At 43.0% G+C, this 16,950-nt stretch overlaps 1 protein-coding gene across 1 annotated transcript in view; it reads right to left on the reverse strand.

The window, feature by feature from the left end:
- Positions 1–3,161, reverse strand: part of OGG1 (8-oxoguanine DNA glycosylase) — a 42,347-nt gene extending 39,186 nt beyond the window's left edge. Inside the window, exons 1-3 of the mRNA XM_073670566.1 lie at positions 3,070–3,161; positions 1,431–1,541; positions 256–617 (exon numbers count right to left, since the gene is read on the reverse strand). Of these exons, the coding sequence (XP_073526667.1) occupies positions 256–617; positions 1,431–1,541; positions 3,070–3,071 (475 nt within the window). The 5' untranslated portion in view covers positions 3,072–3,161. The remainder of the gene's footprint in view (positions 1–255; positions 618–1,430; positions 1,542–3,069) is intronic.
- Positions 3,162–16,950: the final 13,789 nt, after the last annotated feature.

The following is a 16,950-nucleotide window of genomic DNA, read 5'->3' on the forward strand; positions in this document are numbered from 1 at the left end:
CTTATTTGCTGGTCTGTACAATGGCAGGAATCACTGTCACCAGTCTACATAGTGATCTGGGAGATGAGACCGAGCTACTGGGCATGCGTGACCACAAGTACTGCACACATTTGGTAGTCCTCTGAGAGGACATCAGAAGAACACTAGAGTGCTGCATAACCAGCATATAATAGTGATATTTAGACACTGTAGCCTTTTTAAATGTTACTGTTGGATAAAAAGGGCAAATGTGGAGCGTACTATCCTGAATATTACCTGGAAATTCCTTAGCTACCTTCAGAAAGTTCTTGTCAGACTCTCCCCATTGATTGTAGAGTTCGTTGAGACTGACGTGCAACTGAAAGTAATTCTGTAAAATGTCGCTGTCTTTCTTACAGTCAGCACTTGGAGACACAAGATCTCCTGATAATTCCTCGTTTTCCTGCTTTACTGTGTCAGAGACAGTGTGGGGCAGTTTTCGTTTGCGGGGCCTTCTTCGGACTTCTTCTTCACACTGACTATCTGTCGTCTCTGGGCTGGGATACACTGTGTACCACAAGAAGCCATCTTTCTGAGTCAGGGTCCACACCCGTTCATGCAATACCCCTGTCCAGTACCCAGGACTGCTTTCTTTCCACCTGCACAATTCATGACAAACAAGAAAGATGTAAATCTGAACTTTTCAATATATGCTGATTCAAAAATCACTGTATATGAGCTTCATTTCTTAAAGGGGTTATCCACTAATGATCTCAATGATTGGCTGCAGCGGTGATGTGAGCTGTCAACGTGACCCCACCCCTACAGCAAAAACGGTGAAACCAGGGCACTGGGGAGGAATAAGCACAGGATCAGAGGAGGGCGATCACTACCTGATTTTATGTTACATGATAGGAAACACTGGCTCCACTTTCCTAAAAGTGGAATATCTCTTTAAGCAGTCTATTTTACAGCTACACATGGTTTGTCAGTTAGCTTTCCCAGGACCTTGAATAGCAATCAGTGTAGCTATATCGGGAGGTTTATCACTACATAACTAAGAAAATGTGTTATTCAGCAGCCTGGGAAACGAGAAAGACAGAGCCACACTTAGTTCATTCTGAACACATATAAAATAGCACCATGACAGCAGTAAGTATATTGTTATATAATAGCTTTTTAAAGTGCCTGACTGACAGTCTACCTAAAGCAAGGGTGGAGTTGTCATTTCTAGTTGTAAGATTAGGCAGATCTGTCATTGGGCAGTCAAGGAAAGTAGGGCAACGTACCCTTTATAGCTGTAATGAAGGCACCAATGTGCGGTGTGAACACTACTGCCCTGATGTTCTCTCTGTTCCTCTATACAATGCTATATGGAGGCTGTGGCTAGGTGCTAAAAGTCTTTTCTAGGAAAACACCTTTAAAATAAAGTTTGAGTGTAAATATATATTAAGTATAAGGAGCATACTTACCGAAAAGACTGACCGCCTGGTAGAACAAAATCCAGGCGTAGTTCAGAGAGATGGCATGGAAGTGACCGCCAGAGATGAGGGCAAACTGATAGAGACGTGAGGTGTTTCATCCTGAAAAAAAAAATCATACACAGAAACATAAATGTAAGCATTAGTGTTGAGCGAGTATGTTCTGTTCAGAGTATGCTCGGGCCGAGCTCCGAGTATTTATAGCTGCTCGGTGATATGGTTGAATCGCTCCCATGTGCATGATTTGCAACTGTTTGACAGCTTTATTACATGTGAGGAATGTGTAAGAAATAGACATTCCTCACATGTAATAAAACTGTCAAACAGACGCAAATCATGCACACGGGAGCGATTCAACCATATCACCGAGCAGCTATAAATACTCGGAGCTCGGGCCGAGCATACTCGGCGAAAGGGTTAATAGAACATACTCGCTCAACACTAGTAAGCATGAATTTTATTGGCATATGCCACAATGTGCAAAAACGTTGTGAAAGCAGATCCAGCGATGGACCATAGGCCTTGTTAAAGGGAATCTGTCACCACCCCTGGGCGATATTAGACCTCTACTGTGGGCATACAGGTGATAGAAATGTAAATCTATACATACCTGTATGGCCCATGGTAGAGGTCTGATTGCAGAGAAATGTGTTTTTATAAAATCTGTTTTCACATGCTTGTCGTCCCCCGGATGCCAATAAATCCCCGCCCATCCGCTCAGGAAGGCAGGAAATCCCCGCCCATCCGCTCGGGAAGGCAGGAAATCCCCGCCCATCCGCTCGGGAAGGCAGGAAATCCCCGCCCATCCGCTCGGGATTTCTTGCCTTCCTATCTACTTATTTTGCATCCCACCCTCCCCTGCACGGCACAGATCCACAGGGCATTTGCCAGATATACATACTCCTGGGCAGAATCCGTCTAGTGGGCGCAGCCTCGCTGCATACAAGTGTATAGAGAGAGGCTGAAGGCACTAGACGGCTTCTGCCCGGGAGTATGTACACAGTGCCTCCACTGAGGGAAGTCATCAGTCTGCAGTCACACAGAGTGACTGCAGACTTATCATTTTAGACCAGACAACTGCTTTAAAAACAAACCCTGCCTTACTCACCTTCCCCAGGTCCACTGGCTACTCCCAGTGTCCGGCACGGACAGTGCTGCTGACCTAACAACAGCGCAAAGGGCAATCAGTGAGCTTAGCTGCTCTGCACAGGGCGTTCTGCCTACACAGAGCGATGGATTAGCTCACTGTTTGGCTGTGCTCTCGATGGGACGTCAGCGCTGCAGCCAATCCCAGACACAATGAGCGGCAGCAAAGAGTCACCAGTAGACTGGGGGAAGGTGAGTAACAAATGGTTTGTTACTTTTAACAAACTGCAGCCGGTGCTGAGCATTGTCTGAAAGTGGACAGCCCCTTTAACGGTTACTAATAATGCATAAAACAGGAACCCCAGCTATAAGGGGTGACACCGAAGAGCTGGAAAGCGCCCATCACCCACAATGCACTGCTGCATGACTGGATTGCACAGAGAGCACCACTGTCACCCGGTACTACCCGTTATAACGCGCCCGTTCTAGGACTAGGACACTGCACGAGGGCTCCTGCTACCCACAACACATCGCAGCCACCTACATATCAGCGCGCTCCCCTGCTCCGTGAGGACCTCGTTACGTCATCATAGCATGTGACCAGCCACCTGATTACAAGTCACGTGCCATTAAGCCTGCGCGGCCGGCCGGAGTTTCAGCCGTAGTTGCTTCTTAAAGGGTTTATGTGGTGATTTTAATTTGCGGACGAGAGTAATATAATGAGGGAAGAAGCAGACGACTGTGCAGGGAAAGCAGGGCGGTATCTGGTGATTAGTAACGGGAAGGCAGAGCCTGTGGTGGGTCCTGGGGCCACGATAACGGCAGCTGAGCGCAGCGCCAATAGCAGAAGCCATGTAGGCCATACTCTTGAGAGTGGAGTGTTCCCACATGGGCCAACACTACAAGAAGGGTGAGGCTCCTTAGGGAGTGGCAATCACATTCTGCATCCTGCCGTACATGTATGTCATGGCCTGGGTGCTCTTGTATGGGAGCGGCTGGGGAGCTGTGCCAAGGTCCATAAGGTGTAGATGCCGGCTGTAATCAGTAGCCGGCTTCTGCCTGTGACAGCAGCTATCACAGCTGTTTATTTACATAGCACAGTCAGGGTGGAACCAAAGAAGGCCCCTGTCAGTACTCGCTATATTCTCACAATGAGTTTCTGATGCTGTGTATTCTCCCTGCTTCAAAAACACCGCAGTTAAGGCTATGCACACGTAGCATTTTTGATGCGCTTTCGTGGCGTTTTTTCTGCCGCAAAAACGCTTGTTAAAAGGTCTGCCATGCATAGCAATGCGAATCCGGATGTGCTGTGCACATGATGCGGAAATTTCTGCTCCGGATTCCCATTGCGTTAAAAAACGCAGCAGGACCATTGTTCGGGCGTTTCCGCTGCGAATTCGTGCCCATTAACTTGAATTGAAACGCAGCAAAACCACAGGTAACCTGTGAATTTGCTGCGTTTCATTGAAAGCCAATAGATGCGAATTCGTGCCGGAAACGGGTCGGGAGAGGAGAGTACTAATCCTCTCATCCGGCAACCGCTCTCACTGATAACAGCGGGAGTGGCATGCCTGGGAGGAGCAGTAGTCTGCTGGGCCGTGCACGCGGTAGTAAAAAAAAAAAACAGTAAAAATTTTTAAAAAATCTTCATACTCACCTGTCCGACAGCAGATGAGTAAAGAAAAATAATTAAAAACCGTGTGTTTTTTATTTCATTAAAATACTTTATTCTGGCCGTGTTTTTATTGAAAAGGCGGCCACTATTTTACTACGCGGTTAGTAATGGGAGCATCTTCTAGACACCCTCCATTACTAACCTGGGCTTCATGTCAGCCGCCAATACAAAGCGGACGTGAACCCCAACCCAATTACCCCACTCGCCACCTCTACAGGGCAGTGGGAAGAGCAGAGGCTAAGCGCCAGTCTTGGCGCATCCTATGGATGCGCCATTTCTGGGACTGCTTAGGGTTGATATTAATAGCCGTGGAGGGGGCCAGTATCCATGGCCCCTTCCATGGCTATTCATATCAGCCCTAAGCTGTCTAGTTTAGCCTTCGCTGGTTAGATTTTATAGGTGGACCCCACGTCAATTTTTTTCTGGGGTCCCCCAGTAATCTAGCCAGGCTAAACAAACAGCTGTGGGCTGATATTAATAGCCAGGGAACATTGTTGGCTAGTGGCCCCTTCCACGGCTACTAATATCAGCCCCGAGCTGTCGGCTTTCCCTCTGCTGGTTATAAAATGACGTGTCATTATTTTTTTTTTATTATTTTAGGCTCTGTGCCCATAATTCAGACATTGCAGCGCCTTGGACGCAAATTTTTTCTGCATCCAAAACGTTGCATTCTGTAGAACGCAGGTAAATCCACATATATTCACTGAACCATGCATATTTACCACATTCAATACATTCTAGTGGTCAAATTTCTGTTTCAGACACTAGCGACTCCACAAGAGAATTTGACATGCTGTAGTCCTGAAAGACGCGCTGCATGTCAGTGTCCATCGGTGATCTGCAGCCTCTGATGCACGCATAGTGGACATGGGATTTCTAGAGATCCCATCCACTATGCTGTAACATCTGGACGCTGTATAAACACGCAAAGCGGCTCCTGACCGTGGCCACGCACCCAAACTCACCCACAGCGTGTCAATTTCTGTAGCGGACACGCCAGTCTCCGCTGCAGATTTTGACCGATTGAAGTGTCATTATATGCCGTGGATTCACATGTACCGACAACAAAAGTGCGTCATTAGAACACAGCGTTTTGGACGCAACAAAGATACGCTGTGTCCAAAGCGCTGCTGAGTGCTGATCGCGGGGACGTAGCAGCTAACAAACCAGCTGTGAGATGTTAATTATGGCCAGGGACCATGTTTGCCTAATGGCACCTTCCCAGGCTAAAATTAGCAGCTCACAGCAGCCGCATAAATTACATGAATAGAAATGCTAATGAAGATTGGGCGAATGGGACTAGCTGACACCTAGCTCTTTTGTTTGGTGATGTCAAGGTGTCAATCAGACCTTTTCACGACCAAACCTAATTAAAGTAAAGTAAAGAGTTAAATAAACACATAGACACAGTGTAAACACTTTATTTGAAATACAACAGACCCATTCTTTAATAATTTAAATGAACCAATATACTCACCCCAGTTCTATGGTAATCCAAGGGTTTAAGCAATGTCCTACCAAATAACTTTATTTAGCTCCAAAAAGCATTCATTGATGTACAAAAACGCTTAAAAAACACATGTAAAAGCTCATGTTAAATCCGCATGCATTTTTTCTGCCAAGGAGATGCAGAAACGCTCAGGAAATTTCTGCTTCAAATACGCATCATGCGCACATAGCCCTAAGTTCCAGAAAAGTGGATTGGATTTATAGAAATCTCATACCGACTCTGTAAACTGCAGTGCGTATTTCAAATATGCAACGGCAATTTCTCTTGCAAGTACACTTAGTTTTATGTGCAGAGTTTCCCCTTAGAATTGCATAGGTGTGGAAAATCTTGAAAAAAAATGCATGTAATCCGCACATGACCGTCATACAACTAAATCGCTGGAAAAATAAAAATGATAGCTCTTGGAAGAAGAGGAGAAAAAAAATCTCGAAGATAAGGAATGTGTAAGTCTGAGTACACATACAGTGGGAAAAATAAGTATTTGATACATTGCTGATTTTGCAAGTTTTCCCACCTACAAAGAATGGAGAAATCTTTCATTTTTTTTTTATTTTTATCAACTGTGAGAGACGGAATCTAAAAAAAAAAACAGAAAATCACATTGTATGATTTTTACATAATTAATTTGCATTTTATTGCATGAAATAAGTGTTTGATACAATAGAAAAACAGAATTTAATATTTGGTCCAGAAACCTTTGTTTGCAATTAGAGGTTAGACATTCCTTGTAGTTCTTGACCAAGTTTGCACACAATGCAGCAGGAATTTTGGCCCACTCCTCCATACAAATCTTCTCCAGATATTTCAGGTTTTGGGGCTGTCGCTGGGCAACATTGAGTTTCAGCTCCCTCCAAAGATTTTCTATTGGATTCAGGTCTGGAGACTGGCTAGGCCACTCCAGGACCTTGAAATGATTCTTATAGAGACATTCCTTAGTAGCCCTGGCTGTGTGTTTCGGGCTATTGGTTGTTAGCCAAAATCTTGCGTTACATGACCCCATCTATCCTCCCTTCAATAAGGTGCAGTCGTCCTGTCCCCTTTGCAGAAAAGCACCAGCAAAGTATAATGTTTCCCGGTTGGGACAGTATTCTTGGGGTTGCACTCATCCTTCTTCCTCCAAACACAGCAAGTGGAGTTGATACCAAAAAGTCCTATTTTGGTCTCATCTGACCACATGACCTTCTCCCATGCCTCCTCTGGATCATCCAGATGGTCATTGGTGAACTTCAAACAGGCCTGGACATGTGCTGGCATGAGCAGGGGGACCTTGTGTGCCCTGCAGGATTTTAATCCATGACGGCGTAGTGTGTTACGAGCAGTAATTTTTGAGACTGTGGTCCCAGCTCTCTTCAGGTCATTGACTAGGTTCTCCCGTGTAGTTTTGGGCTGATTCCTGACCTTTCTCCGAATCATTCTTACCCAATGATGCAAGAACTTGCATGGAGCCACACATCGAGAAATATTGACAGTAATCTTGTGTTTCTTCCATTTTCTAATAATTGTGCCAACAGTTGTTGCCTTCTCACCAAGCTGCTTGCCAATTGTCCTGTACCCCATCCCAGCCTTGTGCAGGTCTACAATTTTGTTCCTGGTGTCCTTAGACAGCTCATTGGACTTGGCCATGGTGGAAAGGTTGGAGTGAGATTGAGAGTATGGACAGGTGATCAAATACTTATTTCATGCAATAAAATTTAATTTAATTTAAAAATCATACAATGTGATTTTCTTTTTAGATTCTGTCTCTCACAGGTGAAGTGTACCTATGATAAAAATTACAGACCTCTCCATTCTTTGTAGGTCGGAAAACTTGCTAAATCGGCAGTGTATCCGGGCATACGTCCTAAAATTCCCCGCAAAACGGGGTCCGGACGTATGACCTGACAGGGCCATAGACCACAATGGTGAACGCAGAGTGAACGCGCACTATGCCGTGCACTTTTTTCGGGAGTGTACGCCCACAGGAGACGGGCACTCCAATGTAGGCTGCTGCGTCTGAGTGCCCGCCTCCTGTGGGCGTACACTCCTGAAAAAAGTGCACGGCAGAGCGCGCGTTCGCTCTGCATTTACCATTGCCATCTATGGCCCTGTCAGAGCATACGTCCGGACCCCGTTTTGTGGTGAATTTTAGGACGTATGCCCCGACGGGGACACAGAACGCTATGTGAAAGCACCCTTACTACACACTATCTACCGTATTTTACGGTATGTATTTGGGCCGTAATTCCTGGCCCTACCGCAGGTCTCTTGAGCTAAACAAACAGGTTGATATATACCAATAAGACTTTTAGTTTAGGGCAGAAGACTCACAGTTGTTCCAGAAATTGCAACCCAAACATAGACCTTAGCACCTTTTGCATCACAGTTATTTTGTGTTTTTTGTTTTCTCTCCTTTTTCCAAGAGTAATAACTTTATTTTTTCATTGACATAGCCATAGATGGCTTGTTTGTTTTTTTACAGGATGAGTTGTACTTTGAAATTACACCATTCATTTTATCATCTGAAGTACTGGAAAGAGGGGAAAAATATTCCAAGTCCAGCAAAGTTGTAAGAAAGCGAAACTCCACAATTGTTTTTGTTTTTTTGACTGTGTTCTACATGATAAAAAAATTATCTGGCAATATGATTCTCTAGTTCAGTTGATAGGGCTGTATCAGGGTTTGTTTTTTGCCCCCCCTGAAACAACATTTTTATTGATACGATGTTTTGATCAATTTATACTGCATTTTTTTGTGTGTGTTGCAGCTACCGCAAAAACCCACAATTCTAGTAGTTTAATTTCTCTTGTCTTTTACAGATCATAATTAATTTCATATTTTGATCGGACTTTTAAAGACGAAACAATACATGTTTTGGGGTTTTTTTTTAATGGGAGAAAAAGGTAGTGATTTGAACTTTCATATTTTTTTCATACCTTTAAAAACTTATTCTTTTCCCATTGTTGTGTTAGTCCCCTTAGGGAACTTGAACCTACAATCTTCAAATTGCTTGTACTAGACACAGCAATACTACAGTACTACTGTGCATAGCATAAATCACAGTAGCTACAGTTGTGCGCAAAGGTTTACATACCCCTGCAGAAGTTTTCCTTTCTCGGCCTTGTTTCAGAGAATATGAATAACAAAAAAAACTTTTTCTCCACTCATGGGTATTGGGTGGGTGAAGCCATTTATTGTCAAACTACTGTGTTTTCTCTTTTTACATTTTTAGCAGAACCCTGGTCATCATGGCAACCCACGAACGCGTCACATGCGCACTGATGTGCTGTTAGAATAGTGTACCCCCCGCCGGCGCTGAAATGCCACTGTCAGCTGCACAGCAGTATTTATCAAAATATAAAATGAGTTAACCAGATCGATAAACATCATAATGAGAAAAAAAAATCAAAATAGTACAATTAGTTTTTCAGACAACACTCCTCCCTAAAACAAAAAACTGAAAATGTCGCATCACAAATTGGTATGAATAAAACAGCTCGCCATGCAAAAAACAAGCCTTTACACAGCTCAATAGAAAAATGTTATAGATCTCAGAAAATAGCTACACAAACCAAATTTATTTATTTTTTTACAAACTTCTGAATTCTTTTACACTTAAATGAACAAACAAGCACTCTATGCAAGTTTTGTATCTCTATAATTATAAGAGCTATAGAAAACAAATCTAGTAATCCCAAAAGAAAGTGTTAAATAAATATTAAAAAAAAAAAAACATTTAACACTTTCTTTTGGAATTATTGTATTTTTTTTCTATTGCTCCTCGCCCATCCTACAGCTGGGATTTTTTCCTTCTGTGCATCCCTACCTCCATTGAAAGATCCCAGGGCTATAGTACACTTCAGGAGAACTGATAAGATTTTTGGTACTCACTGTAAAATCCTTTTCTCTGAGCCTTCATTGGGGGACACAGGAAACCATGTGCTTCTAGCACTTGATGGACGGAGATTCCTGCTGACCTATGGGCATAGATATAGTACCCTAATTTTGTAAGAACCTTGAAGGTTTAGGTATGGGCTGCCGCACAATCTGTACAGATTTGGGATGACCCCCAAACTGTGTGGTTTTCACAGACTATATTTTTGTAGTGAAAATGCCCCACCGACTCAATTGTTTTGGGATGAAAATGCCCCACAAACTTTATGGTTTTGGGATGAAGTGCCCAACAAACTATGGTTCCGGGATGAAGAGCCCCCCAGGCTATGGTTTTGGGATGAAGTGTCACCCAAAGTATGGTTTTGGGATGAAGTGCCCTACAAACTCTATGGTCTTGGGATGAGATGTCCTTCTATGGTTTTGGAGTGGACGGTTCCACAAACTCTATGGTTGGGAAGAGGGGTCCTACAAAATATTGTTAGGAAAGAAATGTTCTACCAACTCTATGGCTTAGGAGTGAAATGTTCCACAAGCTATGGTTGTGGAATAAAATGTACAGTTTTTTTTCAATAATATAAAATATATATATATATATATATATATATAAATATAAATTATATATATATGAAAGACAGCACCATTTCATATCACTCACTAGTTGGTGCCAAGCCTCCAAACAGTCTGTCCAAACTGCTGCATGTCAATAGAAAAAATATAAAGAGGCAGCACTCCAAGAAATTTTTGAAAAAAAGGCTTGAGAAATGGACTTTAATGAGCCCAAAGGCGACGTTTCGGTTCACAGAACCTTTCTCAAGCCTTTTTTTCCAAAATTTCTTGGAGTGCTGCCTCTTTATATTTTTTCTATATATATATATATATATATATATATATATATATATATATATATATATATATATATATTGAAAAATGCTTAAAATATCCTGCGCTGGTAACGTTTAGGCCGTATAAAAGAAGGGGGAGGGTTCTTTTAGGGGCAAGATATGAACAATAGGAGAGGATGATAAAAAAGGTTTTTATTTAGGATAGTAGATCTCACGTAAAAATAACGTTAAATCACATTGAAGCTTAAAATATTAAAATAATAAATAGGGATTGATGGTGGTTCTTTTGGTGTAGAGGCTCTGTGTGGATTCCTGGTACTTGTAGCCTCATGGGTTTCTAGGCCAGTTTTAGAGGGGTTGTAGTCTGGATGGTTCCTGGGTGTAAAAAAAAAGGGGGGGGTGAGAGAGGGGGAAAGGAGGGGTTAATTACTAGATTGTTCCCCATATGGTTGGAGTGGCTGATCTCCCTGGTGGAAGACGTGATTTACCTGTTGTCGGTATGGTTAGATTTCCAAGTGTGGATGGCTTGTGCTTGGGGTGATGATCGTTCCTTGTTTAGGCAGCGGGATTAGAAAGTACTGCTAGTGGATATAGAGTATTGTTAGTTATACCAGTAACACAGTAGAGAGGGTCTAAATGGCACATAAGAAGAAATGCAGTATTTACCCGTAAAGGAAGGGGACTCTGTGTAGATTACTGGGCTGCACTTGATGGTATCTACAGTCTTGATTGTTGTCCGGTTCCGGGCAATGGACAGCTATTGTGAATCGCAGTGCCTGAGGCTACTTGCTGCTGTTGGCGAATAGTAAAGTGGTGTTTATACGTGCATGGGGTATGGGGGGGCACAGCTAAGAAAATACGTATTTACCTGTAGGAGGTTCTGTGTACAGTCATGGCCAAAAGTTTTGAGAATGACACCAAAATTATATTTTCACATGATCTGCTGGCCTCTGGTTTTTATTAGTGTTTGTCTGATGTTTATATCACATACAGAAATATAATTGCAATCATATTATGAGTACCAATAGGTTATATTGACAGTTAGAATGAGTTAATGCTGCAAGTCAATATTTGCAGTGTTGCCCCTTCTTCTTCAAGACCTCTGTAATTCTCCCTGGCATGCTCTCAATCAACTTTTGGACCAAATCCTGACTGATAGCAGTCCATTCTTGCATAATCAATGCTTGCATTTTGCCAGAATTTGTTGGTTTTTGTTTGTCCACCCGTCTCTTGATGATTGACCACAAGTTCTCAATGGGATTAAGATCTGGGGAGTTTCCAGGCCATGGACCCAAAATCTCTATGTTTTGTTCCATGAGCCATTTAGTTATCACCTTTGCTTTATGGCAAGGTGCTCCATCATGCTGGAAAAGGCATTGTTGGGTGCCAAACTGCTCTTGGACGGTTGGGAGAAGTTGCTCTTGGAGGACATTCTGGTACCATTCTTTATTCATGGCTGTGTTTTTAGGCAAGACTGTGAGTGAGCCGATTCCCTTGGCTGAGAAGCCACCCCACACATGAATGGTTTCAGGATGCTTTACAGTTGGCATGAGACAAGACTGGTGGTAGCGCTCACCTCTTCTTCTCCGAATAAGCTGTTTTCCAGATGTCCCAAACAATCGAAAAGGGGATTCATCAGAGAAAATGACTTTGCCCCAGTCCTCAGCAGTCCACTCCCTGTACCTTTTGCAGAATATCAGTCGGTCCCTGATGTTTTTTCTGGAGAGAAGTGGCTTCTTTGCTGCCCTCCCTGAAACCAGCCCTTGCTCAAAGAGTCTCTGCCTCACAGTGCGTGCAGAAGCACTCACACCAGCCTGCTGCCATTCCAGAACAAGCTCAGCACTGCTGGTAGTCCGATCCCGCAGCTGAAACAGTTTTAAGATACGGTCCTGGCGCTTGCTGGTCTTTCTTGGGCGCCCTGGAGCCTTTTTGACAACAATGGAAGCTCTCTCCTTGAAGTTCTTGATGATGCGATAGATTGTTGACTGAGGTGCAATCTTTGTAGCTGCGATACTCTTCCCTGTTAGGCCATTTTTGTGCAGTGCAATGATGGCTGCACGTTGTTTCTTTAGAGATAACCATGGTTAACTGAAGGGAAACAATGATACCAAGAACCAGCCTCATTTTAAAGTGTCCAATGATGTCATTCTTACTTAATCATGACTGATTGATCGCCAGCCCTGTCCTCATCAACACCCACACCTGTGTTAATGGATCAATCACTAAAACGATGTTAGCTGCTCCTTTTAAGGCAGGACTGCAATGATGTTGAAATGTGTTTTGGGGGTTAAAGTTAATTTTCTGGGCAAATATTGACTTTGCAAGTACAGTAATTGCTGTTAAGCTGATCACTCTTTGACATTCAGGAGTATATGCAAATTGCCATTACAAAAAATGAAGCAGTAAACTTTGGAAAAATTACTATTTGTCTCATTCTCAATTCTTTTGGCCATGACTGTAGGTTCCAAGGTAGCACGTGCTAGTAACTAGGCTCTTGATTGATGCTGTCCATTGCTGGGTGATGGACTGCTGTTTTTGTATCAAAAGGCTTGAAGGATGCTATTGAATTAAATGTAAGTAAAAATGCAACTATGGATCCAAATTGGTAGGGGGAGGGCATGCACAATACAGGTAAGATGATTAATGTTACCTGTTAGATAAGAGCACTGAGAATCTGCTGGCTCCTTGGACACACTGGTAGTGTGGGTAGCAGTGGGGAAGCAGTGTATGTGCTCTAGGTTAATACACTGAGGATCTGTTTGTTCCTCTTGAACTCTTTCGTGGTGATCAGGGAAGATGTGCAGTCTGGTGTGTGTGCAAAAAGGTGCACACGATGGTGCAGTCTTGGATGTTGGATGTCACCGTGGGAGCAGAGCTCTGTTACTTACAGTTGGTTGTCTGTCAGGACTGACAGGGGCTCGTTGGCGTCTAGCTGTAGGTGCTCCCCAAGTCTCAGCTGGCAGCAGGGGGAGAAGAAGGGGGGGCGGTAGGGTATAGAGGGGAGTCTCGCAGGGAGTGTGACAGGGTCCCGGCCAGAGACCAGCTGTTCTCCCTTGCGCTTAGTGTCCTCCGTCGGCGGTCTGTGGAGGGCGGGAAGGACCTTGAGTAGGCGCCTTGTGTCAACGCAGTAGGACCTGGAACCCTCCCTCTTCTTTTATACGGCCTAAAACGTTACCAGCACAGGATATTTTAAGCATTTTTCATTTTAAAAATTGGACTTTTCCAATATTGTCAACCTGTGGTTGGTTGTCTATCCCTCGCAACAGGTAATATCCAGGCCCACCTACCAGCACCTGCACACAATTATATATATATATAGACGATGGGGGCGCCTGGGCCTGAGGAGCCGACGGCCAGCACAGGGCCTACCTTATCCTGTGTGGGGGACCCTGGTGTTTGTTGCACATGGGCTAACGGTTGAAGCAGTGCTCAGAGCCGTTGTGACAGAGGCCCGGCTGGATGAGAGAGGCCGCGGCTGGCGCTGCTACGGAGGCCCATGGTTTCCTGTGTCCCCCAATGAAGCGATAGAGAAAAGTATTTTTCCTTTTTAGCATCTCTATAATCATACTGACTTGAGGGTCAATTTCACCTCAGATAAAACGCCATAAAAACAAAACCCATGACTGAATTGCTTTTTTCACAATTCCACAGCACTTGGATTTTTTTTCTATTTTCGAGGACATTGAATGTTAAAATAAATGGTGTCATTCAAAACTACAACGTATTCTGCAAAAAACATACAGTTATATGAAAACGTTTGGGCACCCCTATTAATCTTAATGTTGGTGTTTTTGCAACAGCTATTTCAGTTTGATATATGTAATAACTGTTGGACACAGTAATGTTTCTGCCTTGAAATGAGGTTTATTGTACTAACAGAAAATGTGCAATCTGCATTCAAACAAAATTTGACAGGTGCATAAGTATGGGCACCCTTATCATTTTCTTGTTTTAAATACTCCTACCTACTTTTTACTGACTTACTAAAGCACTTTTTTTGGTTTTGTAACCTCATTGAGCTTTGAACTTCATAGCCAGGTGTATGCAATCATGAGAAAAGCTACTTAAAGTGGCCACTTGCAAGTTGTTCTCCTGTTTGAATCTCCTCTGAAGAGTGGCATCATGGGCTCCTCAAAACAACTGTCAAATGATCTGAAAACAAAGATTATTCAACATAGTTGTTCAGGGGAAGGATACAAAAAGCTGTCTCAGAGATTTAACCTTTCAGTTTCCACTGTGAGGGACATAGTAAGGAAATGGAAGAACACAGGGACAGTTCTTGTTAAGGCCAGAAGTGGCAGGCCAAGAAAAACATCAGAAAGGCAGAGAAGAAGAATGGTGAGATTAGTCAAGGACAATCCTCAGACCACCTCCAGAGAGCTGCAGCATCAACTTGCTGCAGATGGTGTCACTGTGCATCGGTCAACTATACAATGCACTTTGCACAAGGAGAAGCTGTATGGGAGAGTGATGCGAAAGAAGCCGTTTCTGCAAGCACGCCACAAACAGAGTCGGCTGAGGTATGCAAAAGCACATTTGGGGAAGCCAATTTCTTTTTGGAAGAAGGTCCTGTGGACTGATGAAACAAAGATTGAGTTGTTTGGTCATACAAAAAGGCATTATGCATAGCGGCAAAAAAACACAGCATTCCAAGAAAAACACTTGCTACCCACAGTAAAATTTGGTGGAGGTTCCATCATGCTTTGGGGGGGTGTGGCCAATGCCGGCACCGGGAATCTTGTTAAAGTTGAGGGACGCATGGATTCCACTCAGTATCAGCAGATTCTTGACAATAATGTTCAAGAATCAGTGATAAAGTTGAAGTTACGCAGGGGATGGATCTTTCAGTAAGACAATGATCCAAAACACTGCTCCAAATCTACTCAGGCATTCATGCAGAGGAACAATTACAATGTTCTGGAATGGCCATCCCAGTCCCCAGACCTGAATATCATTGAACATCTGTGGGATTATTTGAAGAGGGCTGTCCATGCTTGGCGACCATCAAACTTAACTGAACTGAAATTGTTTTGTAAAGAGGAATGGTCAAAAATACCTTCATCCAGGATCCAGGAAATCATTAAAAGCTACAGGAAGCGACTAGAGGCTGTTATTTTTGCAAAAGGAGGATCTACTAAATATTAATGTCACTTTTCTGGTGAGGTGCCCATACTTATGCACCTGTCAAATTTTGTTTGAATGCAGATTGCACATTTTCTGTTAGTACAATAAACCTCATTTCAAGGCAGAAACATTACTGTGTCCAACAGTTATTACATATATCAAACTGAAATAGCTGTTGCAAAAACACCAATTTTTATAAAACCTTAAGCTTAAGATTAATAGGGGTGCCCAAACTTTTTCATACAACTAACACATATGACGGAAAAATAAAAAAAGTTATCACTCCTAGAATGACAGGAGGAAAAAAAAAATTGGAGAAAGAAACTTGGCATAACTGAAGTAGAAAAAAAAAAATACACCACCCAAAAAAATTTTGAAGCATTTTTTTTGTGCATATGTTGTTTTAACCCCTTTACAGCCTGGGGCATTTTAGTACGCACCAGGCTGTCAACCCTTGTTCAGCGCGGGCTCTGGCGGTGAGCCCACACTGAACCGGGCACGTCAGCTGATTCTTACAGCCGACATGTGCCTGCAACAGTCACGGGTGGAATCGCGATCCACCCGCGGCTGTTGACATGTTAAATGCCGCTGTCAATCTCTGACAGCAGCATTTAACATCGCCGCGCCAGAAGCGCGTAACTTACCCAGCCCATCGATGACCCCATCACGTGATCGCGGGTCACTGGTGGGTGGGCATGACAACCCTGGGTCTGCAGAAGACCCCAGTGGTTGTTATGTGCTGATCGCTATGAGCGCCACCTAGTGGTCGGCGCTCATAGCACAGGAGCATTTCTGCTACATAGAGGTGATCTGCTCATCATGCAGAGGTGATCAGACAAGTGCTGCTTCTAGTCTTCTATGGAGACTATAGAAGCATGCAAAAATTGAAAAAAAAATGTTTTTAAAAAAGTTTAAATCACCCCCCTTTCGCCCCATTCAAAATAAAATTATTAAAAAAAAAACCACATATCTGGTATCGCCGCATTCAGAATCGCCTGATCTAACAATATAAAAAAAGAATTAATCCGATCGGTAAACGGCGTAACGAGAAAAAAAATCTAAATGCCAGAATTACGTTTTTTGGTCGCCGCACCATTGCAATAAAATGCAATAACGGGCGATCAAAACATCGTATCTACCCCAAAATGGTATCAATAAAAACTTCAGCTCTTGGAAAAAGGCGCTTTTTTTTTTTTTTTTTTAAGCAAACTTTGGAATTTTTTTTCACCACTTAAATAAAAAAGAACCTGTACGTCTTTGGTATCTACGAACTCGTAATGACCTGGAGAATAATAATGGCAGGTCAGTTTTAGCATTCAGTGAACGTGGTTTAAAAAAAAAAAAAAAAAAAAAAAAAAAAAAAAAAAAAAAAAAAACACATCTGTGGTATTGCACTTTTTTTTT

The sequence above is a fragment of the Phyllobates terribilis genome, unplaced genomic scaffold, assembly GCF_046119375.1.
Source record: "Phyllobates terribilis strain yellow unplaced genomic scaffold, ASM4611937v1 Scaffold_2__4_contigs__length_985480577, whole genome shotgun sequence".
In the NCBI taxonomy this organism is placed as follows: Eukaryota; Metazoa; Chordata; class Amphibia; order Anura; family Dendrobatidae; genus Phyllobates; species Phyllobates terribilis.